The sequence below is a fragment of the Delphinus delphis genome, chromosome 1 (genome assembly GCF_949987515.2).
Source record: "Delphinus delphis chromosome 1, mDelDel1.2, whole genome shotgun sequence".
NCBI lineage: Eukaryota > Metazoa > Chordata > Mammalia > Artiodactyla > Delphinidae > Delphinus > Delphinus delphis.
The window spans coordinates 80,103,369-80,115,722 of record NC_082683.1 but is presented as its reverse complement, the minus strand read 5'-3'; the positions used below and the strand labels follow the sequence as shown (position 1 = coordinate 80,115,722).

General features: G+C 40.0%; 1 protein-coding gene across 6 annotated transcripts in view; it reads left to right on the top strand.

The window, feature by feature from the left end:
- Nucleotides 1-12,354, top strand: part of TGFBR3 (transforming growth factor beta receptor 3) — a 218,124-nt gene that overhangs the window by 179,626 nt on the left and 26,144 nt on the right. For 4 of the 6 annotated variants that reach the window (XR_009521249.1, XM_060025512.1, XM_060025502.1 and 1 more), the window contains 2 exons: nucleotides 1,052-1,172; nucleotides 9,999-10,040. Coding sequence is in view for 4 of the 6 variants with exons in the window: in XM_060025512.1 (XP_059881495.1) it covers nucleotides 1,052-1,172; nucleotides 9,999-10,040 (163 nt within the window). In the remaining 2 variants the exon portion in view is untranslated. Of the gene's footprint in view, nucleotides 1-1,051; nucleotides 1,173-9,998; nucleotides 10,041-12,354 lie in introns of those variants that run through there. The other 2 variants (XR_009521253.1, XM_060025520.1) reach the window with 2 other exon arrangements.

The window sequence follows — 12,354 nt, the reverse complement described above, 5'->3', positions numbered from 1 at the left end:
ATCATAGACTCTTGCTTAACCAAAGAACTAGTAGGAAAGTAAGAAGGCTTTTCCTAAAATGCAGATCTTTTCAGTAATGATTCCTCTCCACAGAAAATCCATTGTTTCCCTTTACAGGAGGGCTATTGTAAAGGCTTTTCTTGTTTGTTTGTTTGTTTGTTTCGGGAGGTGGGGAGAGGGGGAGAGTTGTCTTCTTATAACATGTATCTGACTTTCATGTTGCCTAGAGCAGCAATGACAGTAAAGCTACAAGTCTTTGCTCTTTTGTGATTGGAAGAACTGGAAGCTAATTAACTTTTCTGGGTACCTTGCTGTATATAGACTTCTAAAATAATTGATATGTTTCTTCTTCCAACAAAAGGGAATGGATGTCATTGACATTAGCGTTTTACCCACTGATGGGCATAGATAAGGAACCAAAGTTATTTTAAAGAAAAAGGTAACGGAAACAGATACACTAGGCTTGGGCATTCTGGTTCTAAGTTTGGAGCCTTAAAATAGCTAGAAACAGCTGATCTCATGACCTCCACACCTGGGCACAACTCCCCAGGACTTCATTTTGGAACATTAAAAGCAGATGACCCTGGAAAGCTTCATTTTGCATGAGCCTATACCAGAGTTAAAAAATCAAACGTACTCGACAACATGATTATCTTTTTGGACAACAAATGTAAAATCTGTCACCCTCATAATGCAATACATGAAGTTTCCCACAATCACAAATCACAAACATGAACCATTTATGTGAAGCCAGCTTGGTGAAGGGCCAACATTCGTCATGTAGTTTTTTTATTTTTCAGACTAAATAACACTAAAAGCTCCAGTTGTTTTGTGGGAAGCCGTCCAGCCATGTTTGCATCTTCAAGTGCAGCTGAGAATACACTGGGCCTGCTCTCACATCTCCCAGATTATTTGTGGTTCTTTGAAACCATCCCAATGTCCTGTTTTTCTGGGGTAAACAGCTGTGAGCTGTCTGATAAGGGGCCACAGGTCAGCTGTGTAGGCCCTTTTGAGTGACCTCCCGACTCTGCTTTGCTCTGCCTCTCTGCAGTGTGTGCTTCCTGATGAAGCCTGCACCTCGCTGGATGCCTCGATGATCTGGGCCATGATGCAGAATAAGAAGACGTTCACCAAGCCCCTCGCTGTGATCCACCATGAAGTACAATTTAAAGGTGCGTTTCAAGGAGGCACAGTCAGAGAAGCCTGAGGGCTGCTCATTAAGAGGCTTCAATACTGTAAATCAAAGTCCACTTGTATTCAAAAGAAATACAAAATTAAAATACAAAATTAATAGCCAATTAGTAACTTTAGAATAGAATTCTTTGCCCAAGGAGTATTTTATTTAGTTGGTTCTCCTGCTGGCATGCGGTTAGTGATACCTTTGCAAATGATTTCCTTATTTATTTATTTATTTTCCCCTTTTTGGCCATGCTGCACGGCATATGGGATCTTAGTTACCCAACCAGGGATCGAACCCGTGCCCCCTGCAGTGGACGTGTGGTCTTAACCACTATACTGCCAGGGAAGTCCCAATGATTTCCTCTTTAAATATTAGATCAAAGTCTAGGTTGCCTCCATCACATCACGATGTCACTCTCCCTTGCGTGCAAATATGCTTCCTTGAGGAAGTGTAGGAGAGGGTTAGAGTTCCTGCTGGAATTGCATGGAGTCCATAGCCCATTTTTCCATGACCTACTGGGAAAGGTTGTACTGGCTGCAAGCTATTAGAGTACTTTTTCAGGACCGCAGATGCCTTTGGGGAGGGCACTATCTATGTGAACACCATCCATCTTAGGTGTCACAGCCGAAAGAAGGCTGAGAACTGTTCAAGTGCATTTTTATAATTTAGTTTTTAGAATCTTATGCACAGCTCTTGGCTTTCCCTGCTAGCTGGCTGTGGCACTTTGGAGCTCTCCCCTTAGGTCCTGGGGTTTCATTTTCTTTATCTGGAAAAAGAGGGGTTTCGACCAGATGACCCCCAGAGGCCTTTTCAGCTGTAACACTCAGCTGTACTGTTTGAAGAAGCAAAACCATTTTTCATTCACTTCCCAGCCCTCCTAAAGTTGGTGTGAAATGTACACGTGAGATGTTTATTGGTTCCTCATCAATGTTTTTGTTGTTGTTGTCTGTTTTACGTTATTAGGTTATTAGTTGGTTTTCAATAGTTTGAAACAGCTATAACAGCCTCAGTCTTTCTAAGTGGATTGCCCAAATAGTTCCTTGTTTTTTGGGTCCAAGGGAAAGAAATAAGAATAAATTAACTGTGTTGCAAAGTATATGTGACAATTGGGCGACAGCTGGCTCTGTTTTGTGCTGTGAAAGTGGTTTAACAACAGCAACAGCTACCTCTACTCCATCTGTTACCCTTACCTGTTTTGAGAGAGGTCGTTCTGCTGATAACTGAAGGCAGCAACTTGCTTTTTCCTGTGCCAGACAATAATTAGGCATCCGTATAACTTCCAGTAATTCATTCATCCATTCTTTTAATTCTGGTGGTATTTTTCTAAGTAATTCCTCTTTTATTTAAACTTTGTAATTATCCTGAAAGGTCAGTGTTTTCTTTACATAAAAGTTCAAGAGTAAAGTTTTACCAAATATCAAAGCAATTTCATGAGATTTGCTAATTGAGAGTAGATTTTAGTGGAGAAGCATGCAGTGAAGAAAGTTTATTGCTTCGGTTTGTTAAACAAATTGAGAAGGTTAGACTGTAGGCTGGCTTCCCAGAGCAGAGGCTGTATGCAAATGCTCTTTCTAACTTTACACTGAATGGGGTAGGTTTTCTGGCAGTTTTTAGCTTTATGAGTGACTCCTCCCACCTTTTATGTTTATTTTCCTTTGACTCTAGAAGCATTTCTCCTCAATGCAGGCCACTGGGGTCTGTGCTTTCCTTGTACCTCTCAGTGATTTGGAATAATCATTTATAAGGGGAGTGTGGCCATTTGCCTGATAACATTGGTCTCTTTGAAAAATAACAGGATCATGAATGTTCTTCCTGCCAGACAGCCTAATGTGTTACTGTAGTAAGATAACATACTATAGTATCTCTGGAAGTGGGCAGATGTCTTGTTGGGAATAACTTTGGGGGTAAAAATTTCCCAACCAATGGGATGGTTTACTGTCTTTTTACTATATGGGTGCTCTTTGGAGACTGGACCAAAGTTCTAGCTCTCCCTGGCCATTTGGTCCATCTTATTTCTCAACACTTGGGTTTTCTGGGGCAGATAGAAGTTTTCAGCTTCACAGCCAGCCACAGGGCTGCTCTGTGGCTACCACTGCCAGTAGCATGGACACATTTCAGGTGGTGTTTCTTCCTTCTGTGGACAGGGAGAATAGGCCATCTAGACTAAGTAAATAATTCTGGGTCCCTCCTCTGGGCCACTGTTTTTAATGGAACTTTCCTGAACCTTGCAGCACATCTTTGCTACCTTTGATATCTCAGTCCCTTGGGAACCAACATTGGATTAGAATTCTTTTGCTTCTTAAATTTTCAATAATAGATGTTGATGGTAGTGGCAATGATGGAGATGGAGATGATGATAATGATGATCTAACATTTATTGAGCATTTACTTAGTACAAGGCTCTGTGCTAAATGCTTTATGTGGATAATAGTATATGATCCACATAGCCCCTCTGTGAGGCAAGTATAGTATAGAGCAAGGATGGCCAAGGCATATAAATAAATGGTGGGTCTGGGATTCAAATCAAGGAACTTTGATTCCAGAGCCTGTGCTCTTAAACCCTATGCCTTGTCCTAGGGGGAGGTTGATTCTAGTTTTTAATAAAAACTGCAAGCAACATAGGCATCTGTCTCTTCATACCCCTCTTCCTGGCCCCTTCCCCTGTTCATGCCGCATCACACTGGTATGCAAGTTAGCACCCAAGCACTCTAATAATTATGAAATGAAAAGAAGTTGAAGAATTTACACTATTGATACTATGTGTTAAACGGATAACTAATGAGAACCTACTGTATAGCACAGAGAACTCTACTCAGTGCTCTGTGGTGACCTAAATGAGAAGGAAATCCAAAAAAGAGGGGATATATGTATATGTGTAGCTGATTCACTTTGCTGTACAGTATAAACTAGCACAATATTGTAAAGCAAGTATACTTCAATAAAAATTAAAAAGAAAAAGAAATGGGTTTAAAGGAAGAGGAGAAATGCAATAATTTGAGAAAATTTCTGTTTTCCAGCAATATATTTTATTACTTATTTTAAGTTTTCATTTTAAATTTTTTATTGATTTTTAATTATAAAATTAATACCTATTCATTCTAACAGTTGATGCAATATTAAATGTATAATAAAATAGGTAATAACTAGTCCTTAAGCCACACCTGGTTAATGAAAGTTAACAATTTTTGTATCCTGTGTATATCTTTCCATCCCTTTCTCTATGCTCATATAACCGTATACAAATAAGTAGAATCTTTTCATTTTCAAAAAAAAAAGAATTTAAGGAAAAAAGTCTGTTCCCCAAAGGGTTAAGATGTTGGGAAACATGTAAACTGTTTAAGAGAGTATTAAAGTTTAGGACAAGTTCTGTGACTTTGAATTGTAACTCACAAAAAAGCCCAGGAAACGTGAATAGTTTATGCAGATTATGGTTTATGGCAAAACAATTAAAATAGTTGAGGTGGTGCTGTCCTACCATATTTTCTGAAATATTTTGAAGTATAGGCAGGTTAGTGCTGTTTGCTTTGGATGCTGTGGCCACTTTTTACAGCATCTGAGAACACTTGGGCTTACATAATAAAAATGATTACACCATGTCAGTGATGATTTTATTTTTTAATGGTGAAAGGGAAAAGTAATCATCTGAAATTTAGGGCATATATATAAAAAAAATTGGGGGCACAAAAGAACATCCCCAAATTTGCCATGATTTATATACAATATATAATTCTTAGCAAGTTAAGTGTTTAAAATACTGAATTTTCTCCATATTTCTACCACATAACTTTTTTTTTTTAAAACATCTTTGTTGGAGTATAATTGCTTTACAATGGTGTGTTAGTTTCTGCTTTATAGCAAAGTGAATCAGTTATACATATACATATGTCCCCATATCTCTTCCCTCTTGCGTCTCCCTCCCTCCCACCCTCCCTATCCCACCCCTCTAGCTGGTCACAAAGCACCGAGCTGATCTCCCTGTGCTGTGCGGCTGCTTCCCACTAGCTATGTATTTTACACATAACTTTTTAAAGATTAAAATGTGCTCAGGACAGTACCTGGCATATCATGGGCACTCAGTAAATGTTAATTTCCTTTCCTTCCTCTTAACATCTCAGCCAAACTAGGGTTTTTGCGGGGGATTAGAGGGGAGTGGAAGGGAAAGTTGTGAACGTCAGTTGGAAATTAATCCAAGAGAGGCGTTACTTTTTGGAACACATTTGATTTTTCCAGAACAAAAATAGTCTAAAGCACCAGCCAGGTTTTGTCCTCAGGCTGAGGTAGAGATGAGGGGAAGCTGAGTAGAAAGATGGTATGAATGTTTAATTAACAGACCAAGACATTCAGTCTCTATCCAGTAAGGAAGAGATATCATAGGGTTTCTTTTTCATTCAATGTGCTTCACATTTTGAAAACTTTTTACTTTAGAAAAGTTCAAATCTAAACAGAAACAGAGGTAATAGTAGAATGAACTCCCATAAACACTTCAATTGGTTTCAACAATTACCAATTCATAGCCAGTTTTGTTTTATCACTTCCTGTCCCTGGATTGTTTTGAAGGAAACCCAGACATCTCATTTTATTCACAAATAATCCAGTATGCACCTTTAAAAGTTGAGACCCATCAAAGATCTCAAGTAGAGAACCGATGGTCAGATCATTTAGGAAGGCTACTCTGAAAGCAGCATGGAAGTTGAGTTGCTAGGGTATGTATGCAATAATAAGATATATATGATATTTATGGTTATTTATAATGGAAATGTTTATTGAGGACCTACTACATGCTTGGCATATAGTAAACAAATTTTCCTATCTTTGAATGAAGGCTTTACAATCTAATGCACTACTGATGTTTTGGGCTGGATAACTCTTTGCTGTGGGCGTTATCCTGTGAATTGTAGGATGTTGAGGAGCACCCCTGGCCTCTACCTACTAGATGTCCTTAGCAAACCCTTCCACCAGCAGTTGTGACAACCCAAAATGTGTCTAGACATTTCCAAATGTCCCCTGAGGAGCCAAGTAGGCAAAAATCACCCCCAGTTGAGAACCGCTGATCTAGTAGAAGGATGCAGATAAGTGAATAGGCAATTGCAGTGCCTATTGATATTGAAAGAACCCAGAGAAGAGATTAATTAATTTGTTAAGAGTGCAATAAAGTTAATAAAAAGTATATCTTCAGTGATCTGCACAAGCTTCTTTGTCTCCCCATCCTTCCTTCTGTGTCAAATACTAATAGATGTGGGTGCCTGTTAGACACCTCATTTCCCTGTGGGCCTGCCTGGTCCTGCCATGTTTAGGAGAGCTGAATTGAAAGCCTGAGGCCAGAAGCTGTGGTCAGTTACTCATGCATAAGCCCAGAAATATCCCTTTTATGAAAACCATGCCTAACAGTCTGAGGAGGGAAATTTTGGTTCTGGGGCAGACCAAAGCTTGCTCAGAGTATATGAAAAGATTTAATTCAGAATGTTGATTATAGTTTGTTCTGTGTGTAAAGAAATCTTTACTGTTAAAATTCTCTTTACAGTAATAGCTAGGATTCCTTTCTTGCAATCGTACCCTGAAACCAAAAGTAAATATTGTTCTGTCCACTCTTTTCCTTTCAGCATGCCAAATCGATCATAGGGTTCCGGTGGAGATCAAACTATTTTAGTTATACTCGGGTTATTGGGAATTTTGGAACCCAAGTGTTAGAGGATAAAATCCTTTAACCTTGTATCTGCAGCTTGTGCTTATTATTGTTTATGCACAGAAAGCATGGAGGAACTTCGCCTCTGGGGAAATGAGCAACAACTGTTTCTGCTTAGCTCTATGAGGAGGCCCCTATTCGGGGTGGGGTAAGAGGATTAGGTCATAACGTAAATCCATTAAGAATTTTAAAACAATGTCATCTATCACACAGGCCTTACTATAAAACCTACATTCTCACATCTGATGTCTCCTTAGGGGAGAATGATGATTTGAAACCTCTTGGGGATTTTGAGTGACAGAGTTTAACCATGGGTGGTTGATTGAATGGAACTCTTCCCAGAAGTGTGTATATTTCTCGCATGATGAACGCTATAGAGACCTTTAAATGCCTTTGGACTTAGTTCAGCGTATCAAACCACTACTTCTTGAAGAATTTTGTGGTTAGATACCCCTACTTCATAGGACTCTTGAGAGTTTAAAATGAGAAAATGTAAGTGAAGGTTTTTTGTCAATTGTAGAACACTATACAAATGTACAAATGTAAGGCATCACTGTTGTTACTCTATTGCTGCCAGTAAGGCTGGTGGAGCCAAACTCCCAGGAGACAGTCTCTTATGTGCATTGTGTAGTTGGTGTGTGTTCTGCACACTGAGATAGATTTTCTTTAAAACACACAATTATTTTAATTTTCTTAGTAATTCTATTTAAATATAACTTTCGCATATATCCTGATCTTAGGGCCACTACGCTGCACAGCTCCAGGGGGCATCGTTCAGTTGTAGTGGCTTTGATTCATCCCATAGCATTCCTTTCCTTAGAGCTGGACCATGATACCCCATGCTGCAAGAATGTGATCAACCAGCTAAGATGGTTAATCCCGAGAATTTACAATCCTATCTAGCTTTTTTTATTTTTATAAACATCAACTCAAATGCTGCTTGTTTTGGTCAGTTTTTCACGTTGATTTTTTTGCTTCCCTATGGATTCCAACACAAGGTGTGTGTTCCTTTATTGAATGAAAATGGAGATGAAGAGAGGTCCTAAACACATCACTTTTAAACTCTCAAGAACAGGGGCAGAGTCTGTGTGAGGACTTAACATATTTTTTCTATAAAGGGCCAAATGGTGAATATTTTCAGGTTGTGGCTTATGGAGTCCCTGCCTCGACTATTTAACTGCTGTTGCAGCGTGAAAGCAGCGGTGGACAATATATAAATGAATGAGTCTTGTATGTTCCAATAAAACTTTATTTATGGAAGAGATTTGACTTTCATATAATTTTCACATCATAAAATCTTATTTTCATTTTTTTCAATGACTTAAAAATATAAAATTCATCTTTAGTTCACTTAAACAAAACTAGAGTGGTTGGCTGTTATATGCTACCCCCTGGTCTATGATATTCTCACTGTTGAGAATAGCATGTCACTATGCACAAGTACTTTCTTAATCAGTGCTTCCCCAGCTAAGGACAGAGCAACACTCACCAGTCATTTAGCTTACGGGGCAGAATCTGGAATCCTTGGTCAGCCCCTACCCTGATGCTTTCCAGCTCTGACCTTGGGCTGGTCACATGATAACAGTCTCAGGCTTCTCATTGGTAAAATAGTGATAAGAATTCTTTTTCTGCCTCCCTTACGGGGTTGGTTGAAACCTCAAATGAGATTAGGCTTTCTAGCACTTTCTGAACACAAAGGCATTGTATAGAAATGTCAAAGCATATAAGCATTTTCTTATAGTCTTACTCCAAATTTCCTTTATTGCCTTTATTTTCAAAAAGTGCATCAGCATTCTAACCATCCTCCACCAAGCATTTCTGCTAAGGCCGTTCTATGCCAGGCTGAGCCCTGAGGATATACAGATGAATAAGATCTAGACTCTGGGGGTAAACAGAATTGAGAGAATTCCGATGTGATGTGGCACATTTGTAACAGAAGAGGGAGGGAATGAGCAGAGGTGGGAGAGACTTGTCCTGCTGGGGTGGGCATGAACTATGAGAGAATCAGAGAAGGCCTCCCTGTGAAAATGCCAGCAAAGCAGGTCTGGGAGAGCGGGGGGTACTTGAGGGGATGGCTTGCAACTTGTGATGACATGGAGCCACATGGAGAATTGGGGGAACTTCACTACAAGGAGCCCAGCACGGGTGAGGAGCTCATGAGGAAAGGAGGCTGGAGAGAGGTGGATAGAGGGAGGCAGACCTCTCTGTGCTGTGCTAGAGAGTTTGGATTTTTTTTCCCATAAACGAAGGGAAGTCATTGAGTGTTTTAATCAGGGCAATAGCATAATCAGCTCTGAGCTCTGGAAAAGTCACTCTGGGGGCACATATGGGGGGAGAAACATTTGGGGTGGGAGCAGTAGTGGTGACAAGGAGACCAGTTAGAAAAGCTCTGTAATAATGCAGATGCGTGATGAGGAGCTGAACTATAGGATGATCGATGGTATTAGGATGGAAGAATGAAGATGCCTTTACAACACTTGTGTACATTAAGAGACTTTTTTGAAAGTCGAATAATATTGAATACACTGGGCTTCCCTGGTGGCGCAGTGTTTGAGAGTCCGCCTGCTGATGCAAGGGACACGGGTTCGTGTCCCAGTCCGGAAAGATCCCACATGCCACGGAGTGGCTGGACCCGTGAGTCATGGCTGCTGAGCCTGCGCGTCCGGAGCCTGTGCTCCGCAACGGGAGAGGCCACAGCAGCGAGAGGCCCACGTATGGCCAAAAAAAAAACCAAAAAACAAATATTGAATACACTGGAGAAACACAGGATTTAAAGATATTGGATCCTTTTTTAAATAAACAGAAAGGTATACACACACACACACACACACACACACACACACACACACACACACGCGAATTATCAGACTCAGATTCCTTAAAGGTGTTTGCCTTCAATTTTTCTTCAAATTGGAGAAACTGTACAATTGATCACTAACAAAGTACAGTGTTTAAAATTTCTGAGTAATCCATGTTATAGTCTTGATATCTAAAGAGGATAATTGACAGAGCTTTTACAGAGGAAGTATTTATTAACAAATAGAAAAGTGTCAGCCTCTGCTGAGATTTCGATGACCTTTCGCTTAGAACTTGGTTTCTCTGTAGAACGCATTGTGATTTATGTTTTTGTTTCAGAAACAGGTCCAAGCATTAAGAAACCGATTCCAGTTTCTCCACGTAAGTCTTTATGCAACTGTTTCGAAATAAAGCCTCCTGGGCTTTTATAAGAATGAGTTGGTTATGGAACATTTGCCAAACTTTGAGTTTTGATAAGAAGACTTCTGCTCTCATTCTCCCTCACCCCATTTTTCTCGAACTTTCTTTTTTCCTTCCCCTGTCATTCCTTCATTCTCCTTTCTTTTTTCCTCTCTACCTTTGCCATTTTAAAATATGAATTTGTTAACCCATTGGTGTGTATCACCTTAATGCGAATGTAGTAACTTTCTTAGTTTTAGAGAAGTTCATCGTCTGCATACTTATATCGATTGTGATCTGAAAGCATTAACATACAGCTATGGGAGGGGTTTGCTTTATGTATCATCAGCAGTATCTACCTGCTCAGAGAAGTAGTGATAAAGGAACTAGCTGCTATACCATTAAGACAATCACTAGTCCAAGGGGTGTTGAGAAGGCTTATAAGACAAAAAGGGAGAGAGACCAACTGCTGCAAAATGATGCGGTGGAAATTATCTGGGCCAATTTCATTGCTTTATACAGAAGAAAACTCTGACCCAGAAGTATTTAAGTGACTTCCCCATGGTTATAATTGTCACTGAGGCAGGACAAGAGCCTGGGCTTTCTGGGTGTGCACCCAGAGCTCTTCTAGATAATGTTGCCTTGTGAGGAGAGTCTATACTTTTTTCCTCTTTAAGACTTTCCAGGTTAGTCTCCATGGCTGACCCCATCACATACATGTAAAAATCAGTCCGGAGAGTTCCTTTATGCTAAGTACTTTATAAACCATTCTATTAAGTGTATTATTTTAACAATATCATGGAATAGTATCATGAACCCAGAAAGAGATGCATATGGACACATTCTCTGGTTCTCACCTAGTCTGATTCTCATAAATGACACCTTCATCTTTAGAATTTTAGAATATTTTCATTAAAAACTTTTACTCATGCCCCACTTTTGCATCTGTAGGCATGAAAAGACAAGTCATCTTTTTTTTTGCGGTACGTGGGCCTCTCACTGTTGTGGCCTCTCCCGTTGAGGAGCACAGGCTCCGGACGCGCAGGCTCAGCGGCCATGGCTCACAGGCCTAGCCGCTCCGCAGCATGTGGGATCCTCCCGGACCGGGGCACGAACCCGTGTCCCCTGCATCGGCAGGTGGACTCTCAACCACTGCGCCACCAGGGAAGCCCAAGCCAAGTCATCTTTTAATATCTGTCCTACAGACTAAATTAGGTTGATGGCGGCTTGGTTCGTCTTAACCTCCATAGCGTTCTTCCCACTTCTTACTCCTCCTGGGGGATCCCCAGCCCCTTTGCAAACTCCTTTTGTTTACCCCCTGCCTTCAGCAGGTGAGGTAGTGCTGTCCCATTTTTTAGAAGTTAAATGAACACCATAGGGCCCATGGCTAGAAGAGTAGGGACCAGGACTTGGGAATTTGGATCCTTCAGAATCTTCTCTACCACATTATACTTTTCCTGAGCCCTTTCAAGTGCTGGGGCTGCTCAAGGGTCACCTTTGTCTACACCTGTATCTTCTACCCTGAAGTTATTGAATTTACATAGAGATCAACTGGAGTCACTTCTGACTGGAGAGGAGCATAGAAACAGTATTGAAATAATGGGGAGATCCTGTACCTTCAATTTATAGTAAAAAAAAAAAAAGAGAGAGACTAGAAATTTTATTCCACCAAAAACCTCTCTCCCTTGGAAACTGATTTTTACTTTTTATAAGTGATCCAAAGAAGGTAGTTCTCTTAAATGAAAGGAAGTGTTCTATTTCTGTGGCCTAGAGTTAATTTCAAATATAAAAATCTTTGCCAAATTGAGGAACAATTGGTTCTATTTATATGTTTTGCTGACCATAAAATTGACATCACTCCCCACTGAGGAGTATTTCCATTCACCTTATAGAAAGATCATGGTTGGAAAAGTGTTAAAAAGTAAGTTGTGTTCAATGACACAGTAGGTAATTGTTGAGATGGAGGGTTTAATGTGAGGAGGTCAGTGAGATTTTATAATCCACAGGAATAGTTTATCCTTATTGTATGTTTTCTCCTTCTCACCACCTTTCTTCCTGTTATCTTTCATACTTTTAAATGTTCATGAAGGTATGTTTGTAAAGTGTTTGGAGTGTGTTTTTTATGTAGTGTCTTGTTGTTTTCTGTGTAGTGTCTCAGTGTTCAGTGAATAAGAAGCCATGAGTCAGATTTTGATAGAAGTTCACCTTATTTTCCCAAGCATCTTAACCTTTGACTTTTCAAGCCACTTTACCATTCAAATAGTAGGTCTTCAGATTGAAACAATGAACCATAGAC